We start from the raw sequence: 27,509 nt of genomic DNA, 5'->3' as shown, positions 1-27,509 counted from the left end.
ATGGGCCGAGACGTAAATGAGGCGAAACTCAGGCATAAAAAAAAGCAAAATATTGCCAAAAGCTTCCTTTCTGACTTCTTGGTTTCACTTAATGAAATTATTTATCTAAGCTGCATGGGGAAAAAAACTACTGAGGCATCAATGAAAGTGTACATAATTAACGTGTCTTAACCCTGTTCAAGGTTTTTATTTTTAATCAGGTAGTCCAAGTTAACACAACAGGAGCAGCTTTATTCATATTTTTTTAAGTGTGAACTTCAACAATGAGGATCTTAAATAATGAAGTGTTAAAGTCCTTCAACGTGTCAAAATAGTTGTGTGTGTACATGAGCAGATACTTAAAGTTGTGACTGAGAAAGTGACTACAGGCCTAGGAACTGTGCCGATACATAAAAGACACTGGAGGATATGTCCCTTCACAAAAGGCCTGAGAGTGTGTCCGATGTTTGTGTGTGGAAAAATGCATGGATTGTCTCGTTCTGGTAATACGCCTGTTTCCCTATGTCCTATAAAATATGTTGAAATGTTGTAAGGCGTTATATATATATACAAAACACAGCCTTGTTAGGGCCAAACGAACACGGAGCTCAAACTCCAGCCATCACATGAAGCCCATAAGAAAGGGTTCCCACACAGTAGGTAGCCTGCTGCCTCCATGTAATTGTCCTGTCCTGACAGTGAAATCTCACCGAACAAAATAACGGAGACCGCCTTACGAGCGCTGCGGCGACCTCCTACGACGACTGTCTCCCTCAGTCTGTAACAGAAGGCTTGAGTCAAGGCATCCACTTGGAATGTATAGATAGAAAAGTTTCTCAAGAGGCAGTCCCATGGTACAATAATGGCACAAACCACTAGCTAAATCCATTATAAGAACGCATTAGGTAAATATGTACATCATGTGTTTGCATGCTGCAGTGAAATGCACACCAGTTAAAAGGTGATACCACAGAATTCACAGCATGCATCCTACGAGCCCAGGACAACTCAGTGTGTGAACTTTAATTATAGTTTTCCACAAATAACAGATGAATTTACTCCTCTCTGAATCTGACATTTGCACATGTACATTTCTACTCGGTGGTGCAAACTTCTTCCCTAAGGGGCCCCTTTTCTATCACTGGGTAAACTGAAGACCCCTGACTAAAGGTTGTATTTTATATTAAATGCATAACAAAAACAGTACATAACAACTGTTTAACTGTACAATTAAACCAAATAGTGAACACAATAACTGTGAACAAGCAATTTGGATGAATTTTGCGCAGATTTTCCTGTGAATTTTGCTTCAGAGATTAGTTTTCCTGACATTTTTTGTAACTTTTCATACAATTCTCTGTCTGGATAATGTATATATTTTGTCATTTTTAACAGTAAGGGTCCTATTTTTGACAAATTCTGCATTTTCTTCTTCCTGACACTTGGCCATTGTTCTATTAGCTCTTTGGTTGTTTTAACTGCGTATTTTTCTATCGCAGGACAAAGCTGCAAATTTTTAAGTCTGCAGCTTTAATTTTAATCTAAATTTAAAAATAACAATTTGATTTATGCTAAGATATAGGCCTATAGTCAAAAGGCCTCATAACCCCCAATGAAGCCCCCAATTTGAGAACCAGTGCGCCAGAAAAAGCAAATGAGATGAACCTCGTAAGACTTGTGGAGAACGAGGAAGAAAATATCTACTCAACACAGCTGTGGCATGAAAAAGTCAGGTTCCCAACAACGTAACAGGGCTTACTGGGGTTGTATATCTTGGTGTCACAGATTTTGGGGCTTATATTTGTGGAAAACAATATTACATGTTCACTGTATTTAATGAACTTTCCCAGTTAAGAGGAAGTTACATGCCAATTACTGAATTCTGTGGTATTTCTTTTCAAAAACTGCAGTGGAACTTCTACATCCAGAAGCTAACAGAGGAGATCATGATAGTGCCTGCACACACACGCACACACGCACACACACACTCACTCACACACACTGCAGCTCTTCAGGAAGCTGCCAGAAGAGACTGTGAGAAAGAAAAGGGCCTTTCAGAACTACCATACACTCTAAACTGGGTTCACTCTAACACAAATCTAATCTGCCAAAACCCTAGTTGTGTCTCACACAGAAACAACTTCAGATTCACATAAAATGTCCTCTCCAACATGACTCTCAGTTTGACTATCCCAAATGTTTTTATGAAACTGAATTGCAAGATAAATGACACTAAATGTCCAAAGTTGTGGCTGAACTAAAACAGCGTAAAAAGATTTGGCTATTTCCAAATTGAGACTCGATGCTCTATGTAAATGAGACATGTATACCACACGTGTTCTGTACACACCATACACATGAAAACAAACACACGTTCACATTCAAACAGAGCAGAATACAACACTGCCATACTCTGGTAAGGCAAATCTGAACAGGGCAAGCTGTGATGAGTATTGTGCCGTAGCTACAGTGTCTGGCAGCTATCTGGCATTAATTAACCCTTGGGTACATAGTGTTTCGGAGGGGACACAAATAGTGTTACACTGATTTCCAACAGGCAATATTATGAGAAAATCACTCTTGGCTTACAGAAAAAAATTAAACCTCTCCCCACAGATACCTCTAACATAGACACATAAATAAAGTGTGGATCTTGGCATCAACTTAAAAACCGTAGGTTTGTCTAAATACATTTTGCAAATATTGATACGTACAAAAAAGCTTTGAAGCTGCAGTAATGAACAATGAATGAAATGATTGTTTTTTTAAAGAACATGGTGAGAGGGTGACATTTTGTTTCTTCAGATTATGTCTTTTGCTATAAAATATACCACCCCAAATAAACTTGACCCCACATCACAAATATAGTGCACTGTGCAACTTGTAACAAAGTTTGGCCGACTCTATGAAAGATAAGGGGTAGTTGTCGTTGTAGTGTCCCTTCCTCTGTTGTCCAGGTTCCACTGAGGATAGAGGATAGCAGGCACCAGTGGTTTAGGAACAGCAGATCCTCTGTTAGTCCTGTCGCGTCCCTTCCTCAAAATGTCTCCTTCCCTTGTTTGTTGTCAAGTTGGGGCCACGCGTTGTGTGTCCGGTCCATGGAGAAACAAATGCTGTCCCCTTTCTCACAGATAAGCAAATGCACAAAACACTCACACTCACACAGACACGCTGTATGTTACAAAATAACACATTTGTCTTTATCCTTCGATTCTTTCTTGGCTTTGCGCTCCCCGCCGGAGGACTGTTTTCCTGGGCTGGGTGTGGCTCCTGCTGCTGCCGCCGTCCCAGCGCTGGAAGCTGCTCCGCCTGCTCCTGCACCTCCTCTGTCTGCTTCGTCTCCCTCGGCGGGCTCCTGCTGGCCCTGCTGCACAAAAAAGACCAAGGGGCAAAAGAGCGTAAATTCATATGTCTGTGTATGTTACAAGCAAGGCTACTTGTTACTCTGAACTGGAATAAAGTGATAAACCATATATGAACATTAACAATAAAATAAACATTCAGCCAGATTGTAATTTGACAATATTTGGTTGCTCTGACAGGACAATCAAAAACAGACTCTTGAGGCAGGCACGATCGCAGCTAAAAAAAATATATTAGTAAACTGGAAGTCTCTGTCGACCCTGTGTGGCAGGAGGTGGCTCAATTAAATACTTTCTAGCACTAAGATGAAACATCATCCTCATCCTGTACTGGCTGATATTCTGGCAGCCCCCCACCAATGTGTTTTTTCCTTTTTTGTTTGATGCCTGTGGATATTCTCATTCATTCAGGTCATAGTTATCTCAAGGCAATTGAATTGAACGCAACTGGACTTGGTTTTGTCTTAGAAGACATTTCACCTCTTATCCAAGAGGCTTCTTCAGTTCATGCTTGTCTGACTAGGCTGGAACTAGTCTGACAAACTGGTGTGGAAGCACCCACGTATTTAACCTCTGGGGAGGTCTTCACAAGGCCAATGATGTCACTGGTTCGTTAGTGCTCCAATGGTGTGTCAACGACAGTCGTTGAAACTCCTGCTGCAACGCTGCACTTGGAGTCGTTAGAGTCACATCAGGCCATTTGTGAACGACCACAAATGTTTTTAGAGGTTAAGTTGTTAAACCTCCTGGGCAAGGATGAAAGGACAGCATTATAGGTGGGGGATAGGTGGTGTCGCAGACCTCCTCCTCTATTGAGAGATGGCTTTTCCAATTTCACATAGATGGCTTCTTTTACATCTCTTTCAAACCATCTGTCTTCCCTGTCCAAAATGTGCACATTGCTGTCTTCGAAGGAGTGTACTTTCTCCTTGAGGTGTAGATAGACAGCTGAGTCTTGCCCTGATGAGTTAGCCCTTCTGTGTTGGGCCTCTCAATAGAGGAGGAGGTCTGCGACACCACCTATCCCCCACCTATGATGCTGTCCTTTCATCCTTGCCCAGGAGGCTTAACAACTTAACCTCTAAAAACAATGGTCGTTCATAAATGGCCTGATGTGACTCTAACGACTCCAATTGCAGCGTTGCAGCAGGAGTTTCAACAACTGTCGTTGACACACCATTGGAGCACTAACGAACCAGTGACATCATTGGCCTTGTGAAGACCTCCCCAGAGGTTAAATACGTGGGTGCTTCCACACCAGGTTGTCAGACTAGTTCCAGCCTAGTCAGACAAGCATGAACTGAAGAAGCCTCTTGGATAAGAGGTGAAACGTCTTCTAAGACAAAACCAAGTCCAGTTGCGTTCAATTCAATTGCCTTGAGATCCTTTTTTGTTTGTTTTGTTTTTTCACCCTTGACCCTCGTGGTGAAAGGGACAGTCTCCTGTTTTGCCAATGCTGCTGTCGACTGACAGCTTTGGACCAGATTCTACAGATTCTAGATATGAATCCTTTTTCTTTCTCTCTGTTATTTTCTGTAAGTGGCACTGGATACTTCAGGTATTAGTGTTTGTTTTATTGTGCAAAAAGAAAGTCAAAAGTAGTTGTATGCCTCAGCAAACCACTAAAGTTGCAGTTAAAATTTACAGCCATGTCTATCCAGACTCATACGCAGCCACGACAGTTGTCAAAGCCTCAAATATGGATGGTGCTGCAAAGTCGGTACATATTCTAAAACACAGAAGCTTCACACACATCTTCAGCCCAGCAGCACAGAACATCAATCAGCACGGTTTCTCGGTGGACAGTTCCTGAGATACCATGTTGAATAATGGCCAGAGAAATGTTTTTGTGAGTATTACGATGTCACAGTGAAGCTGACCTTTGACCTTTTGGATATGAAATGTCATCCCCTCGTCATTTTATCCTCATTTATTAGTGTTTCAATGCTTGAGGTATGGCCAAAAACATGTCGTGTGAGGTCACAGTGACCTAATTATTTGACCTTTGACCAACAAAATCTAATCAGTTCATTTTTGAGTTCCAGTGGACACTTGTGCCAAATTTGAGGAAATTCCCTAAAGGCATTCTTGAGTTACCACGTTGACAAGAATTGGACAGACAACCCGAAAACATAATATTAAAACATAATAACAATAATAATAATAATTAATTAATGATGAATTACATATTGGGTGATGTTTAAATATAAATGTAATAGCATACCTTATAAGATATAACAAAATCTTATTCTAAGTCCTGACATGCAGGCGCTCTCATTTATATAGTCTTCTCTTTTACTTTAATTTTCAACCTTTTGATTATGTATATGTCAATAACATTACTGAGGTATTTGTAAAAAAGAGGTAAGAGGAAAGTGGGGGGGGAAACAGGAGGGAAGTTTTAGTTTCAGTTTTGTTTTGTTTTTAAAGTTCTGATTTTTATGTGCTGTTCAAAAACATATGATGGAAAAAGGCATGTATATTTGTTAGTAAAAAGATTATTTTCAGAAACAAAACTGAAGACAGACATCTTTCAGACAAAACCACATCTCTAATAAGATGCTCTAATAATGTCATATATAGAAATTATTTAAAGGGGACTTGTTAGCTTTTCTATATTTTGTTTCTTATACATGTGTTACAATGAAGGATGTTCATATTAATCATGCCCAAAGTTTCAAATAATAAAGTACATGTATGTAGAAGTAATCCCTGTGATCAAAAACCTCAGGCTTTAATCGGTCTAAACACTATGTTTCTAATGTTTTTTTCTTCTCTGGCTACAGTATGATGTCATAGTGCGACAAGCATCTTTAAATAGTCATTTGCTCCAGGCACACTACTGCAAAGTGTTTATATTACATAGCCTACACTGGCACAAATAACTCCATGCTATCGTCAGGGAAACATGTAAACTTGGTCCCCGATTTCCTGCTGAAACCTGCGTGGTGGTATTTAGAAGCTTTAATTGGTGATTTTTCACTGTAGAAAGTGTCGCTTATCTCCGTTACAGTCACTCCCCCCGCTGAAATGATGGTGCAGAGATGCAGAGAAACAGGACACCTGCAAATGGTGACCAATCAGAGCAGACTGGGCTTTTTCAGGAGACGGTCTTAAAGAGACGGGTGCCAAACGGAGCCTTTCAGACGAAGGGTGAATACAGGTGTCCCAGCATAAGGAAAAGAAAGTAATTTTTGAATGTTAAAACATGTACACATGTTCTGGCAGAAATCCAAAATACCAGTATGAACCTGAAAACGAGCAATAAAGGTTCTCTCACTATACTTCATATCTCACATACGTACAACAAGGTGTAACCACTGCCCCAAGCGCCTCTAAGGACAATGCCTGTGTCTTGATCTCACAGTTAAGGGAGGCATCATTACAAGAGAGAAGAATACCACTATCCCTTTTCATCTTTAATTCGTTCTTTACAGCTCAAACTCTCTGATGCATACATCCATCTGTCTCCAGAACGCAACATCTTACCTCTATGCTACATTAAATGCCCCACATTTGTTCAAAGTCCTACTTCTCCTCCTCCTTCCACCTGCTTCTGTCTCCCTCAGCCCCTCCCTCCCCACCTGTGCCTGTGCCGCTGCTGCTGCCGCCGCCGCCGCCTGCTCCTGCTCTTGCTCCTGGTAGTACTGGGAGGCTCGTCGGTCCTCCTCCTCCTGAAGCTTTTTCGCCAGCTCTAGGTCACTGATGCCCTCGGGGAGCTGCTCCCACTGCAGGTCCTGGCTTTGCTGCTCCTGCTGCAGCGACAGTGCCATCAGATAGTCCTGACACACATGAACATGCACAAAGAGAAAGAGAGAAAAAGAACTGATGACTTATGAGCAAAGTTGTCAGTATGATGTTTAAGTAGATATACTGTGCTTTGATTATGCAACAGCTGAACTTCCTCAGCCTATATTGCAAACAAGCACAGCCACAAGCCACAACCACAGCTCCTCACTTATTAACTGAGCCATTTGTGTCTGTCTTCATTAATTTTCACATGTTGTAATATCTTAATTTTGTTTTTGTTGTAATTAGTTGCAGTGCAGTTTACAAAATGCCTTTTATGCTGGTGCTACCCACTGTGATGTACTCGGTATCTTCTATTATGTCATGTACTTTGTCACTGGCAAAGACTTAATTTCCCCACTGGGATCATTACAAGTTTTCTCCAATCTAACTGAATTGATTATGAGTGCAGAACATTGCCTGAATGGATTTTTCTCACCAAACCCATCTTGGAGATAAGGAGGGGCTGTGTCTGACTAAGCAAGGGGAATAAAAAGTAATAGCCCCCATGCTCTTGTCTGGTCTGTGTGTGTGGGAGCAAAGGCAGACAATTTGTCAGTGAGCGCTGCGTTTGGACCACTCAGGCTGGCCAAAGAGCAGACAGCTGTGAAAACAGTAAAAGTACTCAGGAGACATGGACCCGATGCAACAGGGGTCTGAGTGGAGAGTGTATGGTACAGCATGGATGAGATTGTATATGGGCGCCATGCAACCCTGACATGTGTCTTTCAGCCTGTCGTGTGTGTGTTAAAAGGAGAATTACGCCTATGTTATTTATATGGTATAAGTGCCCTGACACATCAAGTTGACGGCTGTTTGTTGGTCAATGTCAGGTCACCGGTGAACGTCTGTCACCCTACATTTTGACTCATCTGGTTTTTTTTCCCAGCCAATTCAGCATGTTGAATCGGTGTCAGAGACAGCAAAGCCCACTGGTGAGTGAAGTCACTCTAAATGCCGATTAAGCTAAGTGCACGAGAGGAAAAACGGAAGTGAGGAAAGTAAACAAACGACTCAAGTCAAGAGGGTGTGAGATTGAAACAAACTTGTTATATTAGGCAAGATTATAATGCTAGCCGTTGAGCACTTCAGCAAAAATGATTATGTTATTGTTCGCTGGCACACATTAAATATAATTTGTTCTTTCAACATCTGGTTGTGTTGTTTATGTGCTAACTGGCTAACTAACATCTTGAATTTGTTCTGTCGGTCTTTAGGTTCCCCTTTTTGAACAACAAATACAGACTACTGCCGCCTGCCGAAATGGATATGGATATGTATATATATATATATATATATATATATATATATGTATTTTATATTTCCTCTCACGCAGATGCAGAACTCACGTGCTAGTTGGCCGTCTGGTGTACTCTTTATGGTGTATTCAAGTGCAAGTTTTTGTCTGAGACACAGGTGATGTGAGGCGAGTCAACAATCTGCCTTTGACGCCACTAGTTCTTTGGTGTGTCTGGGCTTTAAGTCAGTACAAATCCATTAGTAAACATGAATAAGTCTCCAAAATCTAGAGTGCTAAAACTCAAATTTGTGATGTTATCAAGTGTTAAGTCTGGAGCTGCTCCATAGACAATGGACTGTGAAAGACTTCATAGTTCTGAGTATAAGAGTACATTTTCTGTTTCAGAACTGAGAACACTAAGATAGAATAAAACTCATTTGGGTACAAAAAAAATGAGCAAACATTTTGTGGTCCACAAAATCAGACTCCCATTAACTGTCTTTGGAGCAGCTCTAGACGTTGTACCCTATGAGATAACAAGTTAAAGTATTACTTTGCTGGTTTCAGGCTTTCAGAAAGAGTAGCTCATGTTCACAAATATTGTTGAACCTTCTTAGGCCATGGAAACGACATATTTAAATTCTTAATTTGGGTGATGTTCCCCTTTAAAAGGCTGAAATAGGGAGCTATAACACATCTATTATTAAAGAACTGCCCTTATTTTCTCCTCTGTTTTAGTTTGGGATGATGCACAGTTGATTTTTTTTGTATCTTGTGTTTGCAGAGATTTGATGCCATATGTTTTGTTTCTTTTTGAATCTCCTTTCCTCCAGAGTTTCTCCTATTTCTGTAAAGTAGTACAATGAAGACCAGTAAGACCGGTAAGGTGTTCTGCCTGGGCCTTTGTGGTGCGCTAATGGTGTGGAACGCACATCATGATAAAACACAATCATGGTTTTGGAGTGGATAATTGCTGGTTCTGCTAGTCTTGCCTGCATCAGTGCTCAGACCTGGTCTATCTGATCCTGCTGGCCGCGGTAAACAGTCTCTGGATCCGAAGGAGGCCGCAACCGGAACTCGGAGTCACAGAAGTTGCCGTCTCCATCGACGTTGTGCAGACTCTCCCAGACGACCTTTTCCTCTGTCAGGAAGCCTTGGTCTGTGACCAGGAGGTACAGCTGGCCCTAGGAAACAATCACACACACATTACATACACACATCTACTCAGTGTCACACTATACGGAGACATACAGGGCTGAATGGTTTCTACAAGTCAATGCGATCTGTGTATGGTTGTTTATCATGTGTGACTGTGTGTAAAAGTGCAACAAGAGAACTTAGGCTGCCTTGGTGCTCTGTCTGAGGGTTATAGGTGATACACACAGCTTTGCTTACATTGGCGACGACAGAGTGCTATTCACATTGAAAGTGTGCAGTCACCACTTCCCCTCCTGCAGATAACAGGAAAGGTCTGTCCAAGCTGCAGTGATATGGCAAGCCAGCTGTGGGCAGGGGCTGTTAGAGATGGGATACAGACCTCTTAAAGGGTCATCATGATTGGTCTAATGTTGTACAATTGCTCAAAGCTTTCATCAGTTTGAAGAACACGTTACAGCAAGTCTGTGCGGTGAACATTACCAAAAACACTGAGAAGCTTTAGTGGAACGGGAAGAGAAACAGAGAGAAGAGGGTGCTTTCAATCAGGTAGATAGATGACAACACTTGATAGCAACTTATTTTTCTTAATCGACTGCAAATAATAATTGCAAATGTAAAAACTCAATTAAATATTACTCAAAGGCTTTCCTATAAAAAAATCAACTATCCATCAAAACAGAAGTACGCAACTGAGCTACTTCTTATTGAATAGCCTGCAGAGAAGCAATTAATTAAAGCAGGTTTATTATGTTTAGCCCACAGACAAAATATAGGGCAGTCTGTTTCAGATTGCAAAAGTAGTTTTGCTGATATCTGTATGGAAATCAGCAAAAGAAAAGAAAGAAATCTACCCTTACAAGGGTGTCAAATTAGGCCTTGAAATATTTCACAGAAAAAAAGTAATTATCCTGTACAAATAAAGCGCTTCAAGACGCTTGTCACGGACTGTAGGGACAGTTCATAACACATCCTGACCCATTTAGGTCGCTGCAATTTATGAAGTAAGCTCCACATGTGATTCTCAATCTGACTCATGCACTTACTGTGAAGGAGTTGTCAGAGGGCTGGGTATCATTTAAAAAAATACGATACCAGTACCAAAACCAGTATCCTTAAAATTATACTCATACAAAGAACTTCATTGAGTTAATTTTTTCTACTTAATTTGATAGCCATCATGTGAATGGAGGCATTCAGTTGGGGAAAATGCCACCAGACACGGGGCAAATTAATTTGCTGGTAGCCTATCTGTGTGTGTGTGTGTGTGTGTGTGTGTGTGTGTGTGTGTGTGTGTGAGTGAGAGAGAGAGAAAGACAGAAAGAGAGACAGAGAGTAAATGTGTGTGTTGGTGTTCCAAGTGTCAATAACATGCGGGGAGATGCCAACATGAAACTGTAGCAGGGCATCTTGGCATAGTGAACTGCCAACTCTGTCAAATACACTGCATTCAACTTCACCACACTACAGACTGTGTGTGCCTTAGCTGCTGCGGTAGTGGGCCAATCACATGTCACATTAATTTAAAGAATGCCTGCAGTGATTGGCTGCAAGCAACACCATACAGGTATGCGTTTTTTCTAGATCTGGGTACAAAACGGATCAAATGCATGTATCGTTTGACTGGAGAAGTTTCAGGACTACTTGGTTATATCAGTCCATTCCTGTAGCAGCCCTGGGTGTTTACCTTATATTTGATCATAGTGCTGAAGTGGTTGTTCCTGAAGAAGACACAGAGCTCTCCCTCTTGTACGGTGGATGTGAGCTCACACAAGCCATGGTACGTAAGCTGCGTGGCTGTGCTGCTCAGAAACTGCTCTGCCACGATGCCTGGGGGCGAGAGAAGGGGAGGAGGAAACAGTCAGGCAAACAAAGAAGGAGAGACTGAGTTTGTGATTAATTTTTTTTAGTCTGTTTTTTCTTTTGCAGAATTCACAGACAGATTTAAAACAGACAAAAAATTGAATGGTGTCCACGTATATTAGGATGCTTTTATTATTGATAAGCTTCATCTGTTGACCTGCGAGTCACTAAAGTAGTTCTGAAGACAATCCATTATTTAGCTCAGGAAGCAGCACAACTTCACATGTTTCTTATAAATGCAGTCTTTTTGATTTACGGATATTTTCATCATTAGACCACTGGATGAGTCATCCGCACTACAATCAAGCAATCGTTACTCATTCATAGGTCACTATTTGGAGAGCGTGTAGGAAACGCTGCTGTAATGTCTGCAGTAGCTGTTTGAACACTCTGACTCTGCTGTTGGAAGTGATCGCAATAACTATAGTGAACTCAATATAGGCTGGGAGGCAGATGGTGAGGGACATCTGTAAGATGGAGCGGCATTCAATTTGGAGCAAACACCCACAAAATCAGACCCAAACAGATGAGCAACAGTCAACCTTTAGAGGCTGGCAGGAAATCAGCTACCTATTGGATACTTGCTATTAAATATTTCAGCACATTAAAGCCAGACAACAAAAGCCAAAGATGTTTAGTCATATTAGTCATTTTTAAGTGGTTCTGAAGTCGTCTCTTGGAGCAGCATCAGCATCAAATCACTTAAATTAAGCCCTCATAGGAATTCCTACTCTCAAAATGCAGAAATACAATAAACAGAAGTGAATCTTCCATATCAATATCATCATCGGCTAAAGGCTTTGATGTGTTGACTTGGCAGCGGCCCAGCTGACAACCACTCAGGAAGCTCAGTGTTGAATGAGCAAATATTTTTAGTGGAGAAGTTAGTGACAGCTGGTGAGAAAAGTGTAAGCTGTGGAAGTAGGCCATTTGATGAGTGGCTACATGTATGTCCTGGTTTCAGCTGAGCTTGATCTGTGATGCCCTGGACAGTCCAGTGAACATATATACTTAATGTTACAGTGCACACTGTAATATCTTACAGTGAATAGATATTACACGGTAATATCTATTCACTCTGAAGCTCCAGTTTTCTAACTTTAACATTTCCTCCCAAGTGCATGACTCTGCTCCTTTTTCTCTATCTCTAACTACACCAGGGGGAGAGAGAAGAGATGAGGGGACACAGGAAGGGAGTCAGGCAGGTCAGAAAGTAGAGGGAGTGACGAGAAAGCATTCACCTTCCCCTGCCAGCTCGCTGTTGTCTGACTGTTTGCAGGATATTATCTTCTCCACCAGCTGGTTGTAGCTGCAGTTGCCCACTGCCTTGACAATGTCATGCATCTGCAAACAAAGATTGAAAAAACACTGTGGGAAAGAGCGTTCACCGAGCTTTGATGCCGTTTTCTTAAAAGCCGTAGCAGTAGATTTATTCAAAATTTATAACCCAGGAGAAACATTATGGTGACAAGGGGTTCATACTAAAACTACTACCGCTGTGTAAACCTGATCCCTTTTTTGGTGCAGTTCAACCGGTGCATTTACCCATTAATTATCTTTATTTTGCATGGTGTGAATGCTGTCATTTGAACTTGACAAAATGTCTGCACACAGACCACCTTAAAAGGAGATGGTGTGCTTCCAGGAGAACTGTGGAGCTGTTAGTTTGTGGCTGAAAAGCAAACCGGACCACAGGACTGTGTAGTAGCAGATATGACATTAATATGATTTCAAACTACTGAATGGATGCATCCCATCTGCTGATTCTGGGAACTGTCAAGGAGGTGATCGCCTGTATAATTATCTAAAGTAATTTGGTAACCATGATAACATGTATGCTTGGCAGTTAAGTGAGAAAAATGTAGAGACCACACTTATACAACTACTGTATCTAACTCATGTGGTGCAGGTTTTAATCCCGTTTCTAGTTTTATTTCTGAGCTCTTTGTTACACTAGAGAAGAGAAATTAGACACATTAAAGTACAGTAAAGCTCAGTCATGTGGGCTCAGGAAACACTGATGATTCAGGATGACACTTACCACAGATTTCTGAGAAAGAGTTTCCTGTCAGTGTGTATGACATCATCATAATAACCAGTTAGGGTTGATACAAAACACAAAAAGCTAGAGGGCAACAATGTGACAAATTGATCTTCAAAGAAACAGATTGACTTGTAAAAGGTAAGTAAATACAACTATTCATCATTAGTGGTTTACTTTACATCCAAGTGTTAAGTTTACTTAAAATGTAGTTGTATTTAATACATTTTAGAAGTTGTTGCAACTTAAAAATGACAAGTGAGATTAACTTGTTCATTCTAAGTATTAATTAACTTAAGTAAACCAAGTCAGTCTGACTAGACCTAACAGTTGTGTTTATTCAGTAGAATTTAGGAAAATGATTGCCTTAGATAAATAAAGTAAGCACAACAAAGAATGATTACTAAATTGGGTTATTTTTTATTTTAACACAATGCCATTCTTGGCATTGTAAGGGCCAGTGTTTGGTTTGTTTGTTCTGTGCTACAGCAGAACAACATGGCAGAGGATCTGTGCCATATGTAGATATAAAGGGCTCATTCTAAGGTAGCGAACAAATGATTCAGGTGATTATCAGTTAATGAAAACATAGTTATGAATATCAAGTTCCATTTCTGTCAATAGATCCCCCTAAATCCTACACACTGGACCTTCACAACAAGGCCAGTGTTTGTGGCAACCAACGAAATCATACCTTCAAAACAAATTCCCCTTTGAGCCTTAGAAAATAATCTTTAAAAAAATCTGAAAAACTCAGACCAAATATTTTCTCTCTTTCTCTAAAATACCAGTATTCAACAAAGCTTCAGTCAGCTCACAAGCTAAAATGAAACATTCAAATAAACTAGACATATTATGCGTATGCTTTGAAGTGTAATAAACACAACAACACTGTAGGTGTTAACATTGTGCTACTCTGTATATCTGTATCCTGCTTGTTGCAAACTTATCAATCACATTTGTATATCCGCATGTTAACAAAGCAGAACTTGCAGATATAATACATAAAACTGTTCAGCTAAGTCAGACTAACTTGGCCTACTTAAGTTGCTATTACCTAGAAAGAACAAGTTAACTTCACTTGTCATTTTTAAATTATAACAACTTCACAAAAAAAAAGTACATGCAAATACATTTTAAGTTAACATAATTTAAGACTAAAAGTAACATTTACTTAACTTTTTCCAGGCCATTGGTTTCCTAGATTGTTTAAAGTAACATCAACTTGTCAGATTTTAACAGTGAAACTACTAGAACTGGAAGGCAGAATATTTCTTACTCGTAGAGATGTGTCCAGGATAGGGAGCAGGGCAAGAAAAACCTGTTTGTTTCTGGGAGGTAAAGAGAAACAGCAGTGATGAGTAAGGTCAGTCTCACCTGGGGGTCAACCAGCCAGCCGTGGTAGAGAGGGATGTCGAGCAGATCAAACACAATGCATTCTGGGGTGTACTCGAAGACTCGCACCCCCGTGAACTTCACGTTCACATCCAGACCAGTCTGCAGCTTGTGCAACACTGCCATGGCATCACTCATGTTCTAGGACACAAGGAGAACAATGGTTCAGATTAATGTTATTAAATGTGTTATAATAATGCAGCAGAGGGATTACACAATGTGAAATTGAAGTTTGCACAAAATATTCTTTTTGCTTGTGCATAAGACATAATACAGAACCAAAAGCTGTGTCCCATCCAGTTGTTTCCATGTGCTGTAAGCCGTCTTTCTGTGTTACATTATTCCTGGTTGTCTGCACACAGTCAGCACATCTGAAGCTATCAGCGATTGATTTTTCTACCTTTACAAGAAGCCATTAGCTGCCATTCACTCCCGTACAATTAAAGAAACAGCTTCCCAACACTTGCGCCTTAATTTGGTTTTGTCAAATATTTTTTGCTTCATCGTGACTTCACTGTGACTAAGTTGAATTTTTTCATATTTACTGCACTTATTAGATTTTGCTCTGCTTACTGTCAATCAACCTACAACCACAGGAAGAAATGGAAGTCGCTGCCGGGAAACAATTTGATATTTCATTTCTGAGTAAGCTCTCAGGCTTATCATTGTGAGACTGTGACATGATATTTCCCTTGGATAATATTACCAAGGGGTGGACAAAATATCAGAAACACTTGACAATATAATGTTATCCATTAGGCCTGCAATAAACACAATCTTTATTTGATTTTTTGGGACATTTTGGCCTTTATTTCTGGTAGTGAACAGCAGAGACATGACAGGAAATGAGAGGAGAGAGAGGAGGGATGACATACCATTGTATTGATGGTTATAAATTACATCTTTAGTGGTAAAATAAGTAAAATATAAAGTGTTTAACATCTGCTGTGACCACACTGTCAGCGTCATAAAGCCCGAGCCCACCAGTTAACCCCTGAAATGTTTTATGTCAGACATTTGTGGCCATTTTAAGGATGTATTGTTTACTTAGATTATAATACACTGTAAATGGTTTCACAGAAATCAGTGCCCATTTTTTAACACTTTGTCAAGGCTCAAACATTAAGTTACAGAATGACTCCAAATGTAAACTACTACAGAGTTCATACTACAACTTAGATCTCATTGACATCTCTAGGGAAATCTCTCTCAGGAAACCTTTTCAAAAACTATATAAACTGAGGTAAAATTGATGGATAATGCATGTTATTCACTTCTTTTGTTAACAAACTATCAGATTTAAATGGCTTTAACTAAAGACATTGTTGTGTCTTTTTGTCTAAGTGATGGGAGATGACTCACTGTAGCAGAAGGTATGCATTGACGTCACTTTCACATGATACCAACCCCCCTCACTATGAGCAGACTGAGCCGTGATACCAGGAGGAAAACACACACAAAAAAGTGAAGGCCATCAGAGTCTACAGCGCCCCATGCTATGTACTGTACCAGACAGTCAATGGTCCGTGCACTGTGGACAGATATCAAGCTGATGTATAACCTTAATGTAGCGTCGCACCAGGGAAGTAATGTTACACAAAACAAAGTCTGGTGGCGTTAAGATGACTGGGTTTACTGTCCAGAACACAAAAGCTTTAAAAAAAGAAGCTGTTCTGGGTTTAATTCAGCAAAACCATCCTGCAAACAGACCTGTAGGCTATTTCTTTAACCAGACAGTTGACCTCGGAATAAAAAATACATATTTTGCCTCTTACCTGTAGTGCTATTTATCAGTCTAGGTTGTTTTGGTGCAAGTTGCCAAGTGTTGGAGATAGCAGCTGTAGAGATGTCTGCCTTCTCTCCAGTATAATGGAACTAGATGGCACTCATCTTGTGGTGCTCAAAGTGCCAAAAAAAAACATTAAGAAAACTCATCAACAACGATGTCCCTTTCCAGAAATCATGTCCCAGTTAGTCAAGATAATCCACAGACCTTGTTGTGAGCAGTTTCACGTAGGAACTATTTTCTCTCAACCGAGCTACACCTGCAAACCGTAACACTGGACAGAAGGAAGCAAGCATCTACTGCTAGCTCACCTAGCACCACTGAGTTAGCTGAGGAGGACGTCATTAATGTTTACATCCTGTGCTGTCACGAGCAAGAGCCTCTCGTCCATGAGTAGATGCACACTTCCTTTTTTTGGTATTTTCCTGGCACTTTGAGCACCACAAGCTGAGTGCCATCTAGTTCCATTATATCCGAGAGAAGGCAGACATCTCTACGGACGAATTCTCCAACACTCTGCAACTCACACCAAAACAATCTAGATTGATAAATAGCACTGCAGGTAAAAGGAGAAATATGTATTGATTTTGGGCTGAACTGTCTGGTCAAAATGGCTTACAGCTCCAAATGTTTGCTTGCTCTGTTAATGTTACACAGACGCAGGGAAAGCATTGCTTCACCTTGCTTCACTTCTCTTTGGCCTTCAGCAGTCTGTAAGAACTTCTGCCTGAATTCTTTCTAAATCTCCACAGCCAATTCAATAACAGCTTTTACCACCTTACCACTGTTTTCTACATTTTACACAAGTGAATGCACCATGGTGAATGTTAAATTTTACAGATAGGATTTCCCAATATACCATATCAGAAATATTCCATTTCAGGTTTCTCTTTTTTAAAGCAGTGTCTAAGCTCTCAAGAAGAAGAATGGCATCACCAATGTGCAGGGTGTTTACAAGTTGCATTTAAATTAAATCTACCACTCGGTTCCTGCAGGTTTTAATTGGATTTGTCTTCTCTGGTATTCATGTGGCCCAAACAGAGCTGAGAAAAATGCCTCTTCATGCTGCTATTTGTCTCTCGGGCTAATAGGAAAACATCAGAACTTTGTTTTGAGGTAGAAAAATCTGAACTAAATGGCTTGAGGCTGCCAAAAATATAAATGTGTGGAAAGAAATTCTTTTATTTCAGTGACTGAATGATTGAAGAGAATGAACTGTGTCTACTATGATTGGCATTAATCCCCTAATCATGAGTGACGAGGATGTTATCAGCAAAACAACTGTTCACTGCACTGTGTGAAAGTCTTTATATACACACACCACATCACATGTATGTCATATATGTCACACGTATGCATCCACGCACCTGTGAGCCCAACGAAACAGATCAATTCTAGCATCAAGCCTCAGAGCAATGTTTCCCAGCTGGCTTTAAACCTCTGCTGCCATTTAAGTCTTGGATCAAGATAAGCCTCGCAGCTGAGCCCTACAACTCTTTTATGAGTGTGCAGTTGTGAGCGATTTCTGTTTGATTTCTGCTTTTTCACAATAAACAACTAGAGATGGTAAAGACACAAGAAAAATGACCCCGAAGCAAATTACTTTACAGAACAATAAACTTGAGTCTACAAACTTAAAACAACAAAACAATAATTAAAAGAAAACTGTATATAAAACCTTACAAAATGAAATATTTCATAAGTGTGAAGAGTTTTGCGCAGTGCAAAATATAACAGTGGACAGTTTGATTCACTACACATAAATTAGACTATTTATACAAGACAACGTTATCATATTCTGATTAATGTCATTAGATTAATTTCAACTACAGTATCGACCAGCTTGTTTTGAAAAATTATTAGCAAAGAGGTATAAAAAATAAATTGGCAAAAGTTTTCGGCGCAGAACGCGGACTCTATATGTTCAGTTTACAGTAGAGATACTGTATGTCCCATTAACGGTGAGCTACTCCCGCTTTGATGCTCGGCGCGGCGAGCTAAGGTGAAAAGCCTTCAGCTGTCCCATCTGAGTGTGTGGATTAGGACGCTTACGAGCAGCAGTGATGGCAGGATTAGCAGGGCTGTGTAATGGACCACATCTCTTCACTTTAGGGCAGAGCGCTCCAACAGCAGATGAGCACTGATGATTAGTGAAGCATCGCTCGCATTCATCTGTGCTTGTTGGATGCACTTCCACAGTATAACACTAGCTCAGTGCTCTGCTTAGGCCTTTCTGTATTTTACTTTCACTCTCCTCAGCCCAGGTGTGTAAAGGAAGGCCTCTCTGCTTAACTAACTGATGACTTTCATCCAAAATTTACCTAAGAAAAAAACCCTGAGATGGTGTAATTAACTGCTAGTTGACAGCATATGGCATTTCAGTGCCAAGATGAGGGATCTGATTATGACAAAGCTTTCATCTCTTAACATAAGAGCCCCAGATGATAATGGATGTGTGGCCATTAAAGCATGTAGCCAAGAAATCAAACTATAATCTAGAGCTGCAGTGATTAGTTGGTTAAGAAAGTATTTTTAATAGTTTTTTAAGCAAAAAAGCCAAACATCTGCTGATTTTATTCTTCCTAAATTGCATAATTTGATGCATTTCTTTGTTATGCATGATAATAAATTGAATAGCTTTGGATTTTTAGGATGTTAGTCAGATAAAAATACCATTTGAACACATCACTTTGGGGTTTTGGAAGTTGGACAGGGCCTGTTTTACTATTTTACTGACAAAACAATTAATCAACAAAATAATGGGCAAATTAATCAATAGTGTGAATAATCATTAGTTGCAGCCTCACTGTATAAAAAACTGTAAGAAAGAATATTGAAGAATGAGCTCTTTTTCTCATGCTGCACTTTGAGTTTATAAACCAAAACCTTCCTGCCAAGCAACACAATTGAGCAACTGTTTTTGGCTGAGAAAAACATACTAAGGTTTATAGTGTCATCAAATGTAGTGCTATTGCTAAATAAATATCACTCTTAGGAAATTCAGCTGTCAGATATTTGTCCTGAGGGTGCAAAATTTACTAGTGTGTCTGCATTCATGTAAATCTATAAAAATACACACAACCAATCTATGAAGCGAAATAAAACAGTGTATCAATCACCGGAGGACAAAAGTAAACCATTACATAACGCCATGACCCGGCAGCAGGAGCTGTAAATAATGAACGGTTTACGAGACTGTGATGTCCCACAATGTGGGTCATACTTTTATGAATCCTGGCACACATCAGCAGCTGTCACTGCTCTACATTTCTGTTGGATGTATCGTCGAGCTAATGTGAACTTTCTAATGTTTAACAGCCCCTCATTTACACACATATGGAGGACTGAACACCTCTCAACATAGAATGATTATAAGCTCATATAGGTACATGCTTGTGCACTGGAGCTATTGTAATGGATTGCATTAAATAGTACACGCGTACCTAACAAACTGATAACCCTGTGTGTAGCTTAATCGCTGATCTTATAATTAGATTACTCCTGCTTGAATTAAATCAGTGTACAACACTACAACCTGTACATCTGATAGCTCTCCCTTTACCCTCGTTATGAACGTTTATGATTCAAAAACTATTTCTATATCTCTGACATCACCATCAGCAATTCTCCATCATGTTTTCATCTCATTTAATGTGTCTGCCTACTCGATTAGAGATAGATTCCTAATCAGAGGGACTTTAATTTGATTATCAGGGAGTCCACCGAACAGAAATGTATGGAGAAGTAGCATCTGTTTATCATCAAACAGGCTAGGTCTAAGACCATGTGCAAAATTGGAGATTAATGTCTTTAATCCCACATTGAGATTTCATCTGCTCTACTCAAAAGAATGAATCAGATGAAAAGGTTCAAGAAACATGTGTGAGGCAGGCCCATCACTGTGAATGACACCAAATTAAAACAAAAGAGGCTTCTTAAACACAAGAACCCATTTCCTCCAATGGCTGAACAGCCATCATGGATGAAATGCCTTGTAAGAGTGCTGTTGAGCTGCGTCCACTGAGACAAAAGCAGAGCAAAACTCCACTCTCACTTCCACAGCTCCTCCAAGTAAATATTTAACAATAGCTAAAGAGCAGCCGTGCAACTGCTATTTTAATCCTCATACACTCCTGTGGCAGATGATGTTTTTTAAGCTGAATTTATAAATAGATCCACTTCTGTTGTGAACTGCTTCAGCTCTTTTCAAAGTCAGAGTGGTTTCAGTTGTATTTTATAACAATCCAATAAGCAATGAAAGCACATCTCTCGCAGATATCGAGAGGAGGACACCTTTTGTTTGACATGCACATAAACACATTTCAGACTTGCTCTCTGTTAGATCCCAGAGCCCTGCCCACTGTAGTCTCCACATACTGTCAACCACAGCGAACGGACATGAGGACACCCACATACAAAGGAGCTCTCAGGCCAGTGTCTAGGATTAGACTGCCATAATAACTATGCTACACAAACTCTTACCACTCCCTTGCTTTAACTGTCCATGCTGAGGCCGCCACTGATTTATTTAAGAGGTTGTATTTCGGCTCAACTTAAATTTAGAAAGTTGCAGTGAGCTTCTACGAGGAGGCTACACATTATATTTTCTCCTCTTTGAATGAGGGACAAGTGTGGATTCAAATCATTCACAGATGTGCTGGTGCTCTGCCACGCAAGAGGAGGAGAGGCAGGGCCTCTCTCGCACCGTAGGCAGGCAGAGGAGATGGGAGGAAGCAGGGGAGCTGGAGCTCCATCTCCAAGTGCATCTCATGGAGAGTTACACATACACACACACAGCCTCAGTAATAGCCGGGAGCTGAACCCAGCCATGCGTCTCTAAGCATTCACAGCCATGTGAAACAACATAATCTGACACTCCTGACCCCTGTTGTTCCCTGGGCCTTGCAAGACACATCTTATGTAACCTATAGAGCAGTGGGGGAAAAAAGCTAAGCTGCAGTTTCATGTGGTTTGTAATCAACTCGATGCTTATTTCCATATCATGGAACACAGCTGACCTTCTCTGCTACCTCAATGCAAATGTACAAACCTGCTTTATTGTAAGCATGCAGCGACTGAATGGACATCAGAGCAGTGTGCACCTCACTTTGCACACTGTGGTAAAAAAAAACCCATCAATAATGGCGTTGAGAACAGCTGAGATATTTTGAATGTGTCGATGAGACAAAGCGAGCGCTCACATTCAACTTGCACAATTACGGTTTCAACAAAGAGGGGGAGAGAGAGAGAGAGAGAGAGAGAGGAGAGAGTGAATTCATCCCAAAAGCCCTGCGCTCCTTAAGTACCATGAACAGTCAGCAGCTTGCTAATGCACACACATAAGCAAAAACACATGCCTGGTTAATAATAATATCCCGCAGTGATTAGACAGGCCTTACCTGCTCATAGTTTAGCCGCTGAGCCTCTGATATCTCTTTAGGTTTGGTTTCCAGGATGTAGTCTCCTGCAGAGTGACAGAGGGAGAGAGATGTTGACTTATATTGTATCAACAACAGAGCAAAACAATCACTACCATGATTGATTATCACAACAGCTTCATAGCTTTAACGTTTGTACAGAAGATGACAGATGCTTTGAGGTGTTTTAAAGAGCCATCGGGAGGGTTTAGCATTGGCCAGCTGTTTTCCAGAGAAAAGGCTGTGCCAAACATGTAGCATCAGTCGAGTCCCTGTCCACTGTGGTGTCACCTGAGAGCTCTGTCGACTCGGCTCTGTGGCAGAAAGTACAGCCTGGCAGCTGTCTAGCTCCAGCTCTGTGCAGCCTGATGAGCACTACAAACAGGCTGCTTTTTTATCATGAACACAGAAAACAAAAACTGAATTTCACATAGATTCAACAGCACAGGAGTCATGGAAATATATTCTTGTTATTGCTGGTAAAATGTTACAGCAGCCCTTACTTTAAAAACTCTTGTGTAAGTGTTTTTTTGAAATACTTTACGGAGAGTCATTAATTTATTAGGAACTGGCGAGAGCATCATGCTGCACTGTCAACACATACTTTTCCTGAGTAGTACTCAGAGGAATGCCATCGACCTCTTGTCATCAACAACAACATTAAGTAAAAACAGCTACACATGGAGAGAAAAACACTTCCAGAGAATGAATGGATGGAGTATATAAAAGAAAAAGTCTATTAAAGGGACAGTTTACCCTAAACTCAAAATAAAAAAGTTTTTCTCTCTAACCTCGAGTGCCGTTTATCATTCTACATCGTTTTGGTGTGAGTTGCTGAGTGCTGGAGATACCTGCAGTTCAGATGTCGACCTTCTCTTGAACATAATGGAACTAGATGGCACTCGACTGGTGGTGCTCAAACCACAAAAAGCATTTGGAAAACTCAACAGCAGTGTCACTTTCCAGAAATCATGACCCTGTTACTGAGGATAATCCACAGACCTTGTTGTGAGCAGTTTCATGTAGGAACTACTTTCTTTCTACCAAACTACACCCACCAACGGCATCATTACGCAGACAGAGGCGTGCATCTACTGCTAGCTCACCTAGCACAGCTGAGGAAGGAGGCCATTAATGTTTACGAGCACAAGCCTCTCGTCCATAAGTAGATGCACGCTCCCTTCTGTGCGGGGATATGGTTGGTGGGTGTAATTTGGTGGGAAGAAAATAGTTCCTACATGAAACTGCTTGCAACAAGATCTGTGGATTATATTGAGTAACTAGGAAAGAGACATTCCTGGAGAGTTTCTGATGTATTTTTGGCGCTTTGGGGACAACAAGCCGAGTGACATCTACTTCCGTTATATTCAAGAAAAGGCAGACATCTCCACAGCTCATATCTCCAATACTATGCAGCTCACACCAAAACAATATACATAAATAAACAGCACAACAGGTCAGAGGAAAGAAATGTATTTTTGATTTGGGGGCGAACTGTCCCTTTAAGCTTTTTTCTTGTTGTGCTTTATAATTGCAGTGACTGATGTAGAAAGGCATGGTGATGTCTTCATGTGCGTGCTGTGAGAAATAACTGCCCAATCCATTACCAGCCTATCTATGCACAGAGTACAGCTAATGTGACCAAAGTAAAGACGTGTTTGACCCTCTTAATGAGTGCACAAACCTATGCTTGATGACCTTAACTCAAACTAACGCATCAGTCAAGCTCAAAGACTCTTTGTTGCTGTCTTCTGCAACATGTGAACTTGTACTTTACGAGGTGTTTGCACCAAACAACAGACTAACTGCTGGCTGCAGTTTAAAAGACCACTTCAGATTTGATTTCCATGCTGTCACCCTAGCTGAAGATTTTATTGCAAGTCAAGATTTTTTCCAGCAGGGGGCCGGCCGGCCAGCTGAGTGGTTTTACTACAGCATGTCCACGACAGGGAAAACCCCTCACTGCTCTGTACTCCAGTGAACTGTGGACTCACTCGTCTCAGGTCCTCCCTGAATATCTGGAGCTGTCTGCCTCTGTGCCTCTGAATCACTGGCCATGCTATGTTGCGTGCTGCCGAGCGACAAACACCACCCACTGTCAACAGCACATCTGCACAACATCACCCTTGGTGTTTGTGTCTGTGTATTATGACACAGTGCTTAGTTGAGATGTTACACAGCAGCCCCTGAACATGATACAAGATTAATATTGTGTGCTGTAATTATCACACGCAGGCACAAGGTGAAGTCATTGTCCCAAATACCACACATATGGGCACTTTTGGACATAGTGAAACACTGCAAACTTACTTCACTGTTGGAGTGCTGTTTGAAGCATGGACGCAAACCATCTACCATTTAAGAGTTCACATATAGAGCTGTGACATGGACTACTTTTAGTCTACTTACGTCAATGAACACAGAAGGCCCTGAGCTGGGAGAAGACACAAGTGAGGACTGTCTCTACCTCTGAAGAACCCCTGCTGTAATCAGACTCTCTACTTTGATATTGTGGAGTAATTTTAGTTATGAAGGGCAGGAGACAGCCAGAGAGAAGAGATAGCTCATGTTTCCTTTGCAACAGCAGAAGATTTAATCATGGGGGATTCCCCCGTTCGGGTCTCTTCCTCTGTTGACACTGGAATATGTATATGTATATATATATATATATACATATATATATATATATATATATATACACGACCTTTAGTATGTAATCACGAAAATTTGAGAGGATGTGAAACACAAGAATGTTTACAAGGCTGTTGAAATGCAGCTTGATGGGTTGGTGTGTTTACAAGTGTGGACTAACACTCTGTAAAAGCAGTGCAACATTTTAGTATTAAGGTAAGTTACTTTATACTTCTGCAAGCTACAAACAGATTATATTGTAAATGTAAAACCAGGTGGAGTGCCATACTCACTGTTGTAACATGGATTAATATCATAATTATTACATCTCCCCCTCTGATCAATGATGTGGCATCGAATCGTTTCTGGTCTTGTAGGTTTAATAGCTTCAAACACTCACCGAGATATTCCATCAGTTGCTCAGCAGTTATAATTTCCATCATAGGTGGCATCTTTACCTGCAACAGAAACGCATCGTCATCATTCAGTATCCAGTTACCAAACATGGCACTGCAACTCAAGTTACCAGGACAAGACTATGTACTGAAGGGACCCATGTGTTTTAGTTAGTAAACACCACGCACATCACGTCAGCATGCATCATGTTCTGACGTGCTGGTACATCATGAGACCTAATGCTGAAATTGATAAACATGTCTTGACAGAAATACATTGTGTGACAGGAAGTGGAAGTGCTGAGACACAGAGACGCACTAGGACTGGGTGTGTATGTTAACCAATGGCAAATCTAAGTCTTACACAAACTTCCCATTATAATTATATAAATAAACTGCTGACAGAGCTTATAAATGTGCATATTGTGAAGTTACAATCAAGTTTCTATTGACCCATGCTGATCTCAGAGTCTTTACCTTCCATGCAAGCAGGAGGACATTCATAATAGCCAGTAATGGACATGGGCCGTTCTCGTTCTGGGTGATGATCGGCGTATTCTCCTCCCTCCACTTGATCCACTTAATGTGGTATATGGACTGGCCGGCGGCCCGGTCCTTAGCACACGAAGTCTTTGTCCCATCAGCCCCGTACTCGCCCTGCAGGGCCAGGGCCAGTCCTCTGTCCTCCAGCCCCTCGCTGTTCAGGTCGGAGCTGGGGCATGAGTTGAGGTTGGAGAAGGACTCGAGTGAATCTATGCTTCGAGACTCTCCACCAAGGCTGGGATCGGGGTCACTCCCACTCGGCAATCCCTCCGATAAGGTGTGATCACCGGACAGCGGTTTGACGGTTGCTGTGATTGCATTGTCCGGACACAGATGAGTCGGCTTGGCAAGTTTTGTCGGCTCACTTTCCTCACAAGGCAAAACCTCAGCCCGCACATCTGTGCCCTCCTTAGCGGAAGGTGAGGACGGGCCGTCGGTTTTGTTGTTTACTAACTTTGAGGCACCACCCTCGCTATCTTCTGCAGCCAGCACCGAGTCATGCCCCATCCCGTTACTGATCTGATCCCCGGACCCCGAGCCGCTCGTCGTCGTAGTGTCCTTCTTCGTATCCTCCAGCACCGGGAGGACTTCGATCACTTCTGGCACGTCCGACTTCCCGGCAGTGGAAATGACATTAACGGCGGTGGGAGCACCAACATTTGTGGTGCTGTTATTACAACTAACGTTAACCAAAGTACTGAGAGCAGCCTCACTATTCTTGCATTTCTCGGCTGTTCCTTTCACTCCGCCGACAGCCGTTACGTCGCCCATCTCTCCCGCGATCGTGGCACACAAAGCGCTCCCGTCAGTGTCTCGATGCAGGTTTGCATTTTTCTCCATTTCGATTTACAGACTGTCGACAGATTTTAGCTCAATTGCAGCAGCAGCTTCAGTCCCAAAGACGCCATGACAACTCTGCGAGTGACGTCATCAGAGTGAATTGCTTTCAGGCCGAGCAAGGGGGCGGTATAAAAGCAACGGGCAGGCGGTGATGCCTTCGCGTGGGCTCGTATTCTTCAGGTTCTCAACTCAAGTTAAAAATGTGTGACCCAAACAAGGTATTTATTTAACGAACCATATTCCTCAAACATGTTTTACTGACTAAAATAACTAGGTCGCACGTAAACCGTTAAATTTTAGCTGATAGTCATTGATGACGAGTTAAAAAAGCCGAATTTGTCAGTGTCCACCCCAAAACAAACGATGCTGACGACTCTTGGTTACACCGCATGTATAACTGCAAGTCTCTGAAGCAAAAGAACAGCTAAGATTGTTTTCCGTGTGTCCTGACTCCTCAGCAAGGTGCCAAAATACAGAATATACAAAACCGTTTAAAATATTGCCACCGGCCCGCACCTTTGTACTGTGTATGGCAGGCCCTGTCTTTTATACGGAGTGCTTCTGCCGTGATACAGCCTTTTACGAGGACTCCTGAACGTAGACTGAACGGAACCTGCCGTGGCCGTGACAGTCGTGCGTTAGGAGTGCTCGCGTATTTGTGAGACCATAATAATCTCGCGTTGCCAGACCTCCCATGCCATGCCTACTACTATCAAGATAAACGACACTTTAATTATGAGGCAGATGTGATGGTTGTGAGCTTGAACCACATTCATGGTTTGGGAACACACACGAAAACAAAAATATGTTTTTACTTCTTTAGTTGGGTGCAAAAACACACATATAAACCATCATATGAAGTGATCTATGTTATTTTAGCATCACCGCACTTTTATAGCCATTTAATTACCAATTTTCTAAAATGTCTTCAGTTATAGTACGCATAATAAATCATTATTTTGACAGGCTTGATCAATTCACATGCAGTAACTGTTTACGGTCGCTAGATGACAGCAAAACCCCGAGCAGCAGGGGAGCTCCATTGCTCATTCCCGACAGCGTAACAGGTTGAT

General features: G+C 41.2%; 1 protein-coding gene across 3 annotated transcripts; it reads right to left on the bottom strand.

Moving 5' to 3' along the window:
- Positions 1-157: 157 nt before the first annotated feature.
- Positions 158-26,539, bottom strand: mindy2 (MINDY lysine 48 deubiquitinase 2). 3 transcript variants are annotated; one of them, XM_049594572.1, is made up of 9 exons: positions 25,531-26,539; positions 25,059-25,116; positions 22,010-22,074; positions 14,807-14,965; positions 12,630-12,732; positions 11,213-11,355; positions 9,381-9,554; positions 6,926-7,123; positions 158-3,346 (listed from the first exon to the last, which is right to left on the bottom strand). In XM_049594572.1, the coding sequence occupies exons 1-9, from the start codon at positions 26,434-26,436 to the stop codon at positions 3,158-3,160; spliced, it is 1,995 nt and encodes a 664-aa protein (XP_049450529.1). In that variant the 5' UTR covers positions 26,437-26,539; the 3' UTR covers positions 158-3,157. The 3 variants fall into 3 exon arrangements, with proteins under 3 accessions (XP_049450529.1, XP_049450536.1, XP_049450544.1); XM_049594579.1 differs by having other exon boundaries at positions 158-3,343; XM_049594587.1 differs by lacking the exon at positions 158-3,346 and having other exon boundaries at positions 6,998-7,123; positions 9,363-9,554.
- Positions 26,540-27,509: the final 970 nt, after the last annotated feature.

This window comes from Epinephelus fuscoguttatus, linkage group LG2, assembly GCF_011397635.1.
Source record: "Epinephelus fuscoguttatus linkage group LG2, E.fuscoguttatus.final_Chr_v1".
Classification (NCBI taxonomy): domain Eukaryota; kingdom Metazoa; phylum Chordata; class Actinopteri; order Perciformes; family Serranidae; genus Epinephelus; species Epinephelus fuscoguttatus.
Note: the sequence above shows the minus strand (reverse complement) of the source record. Positions and strands in the feature narration are given on the sequence as shown.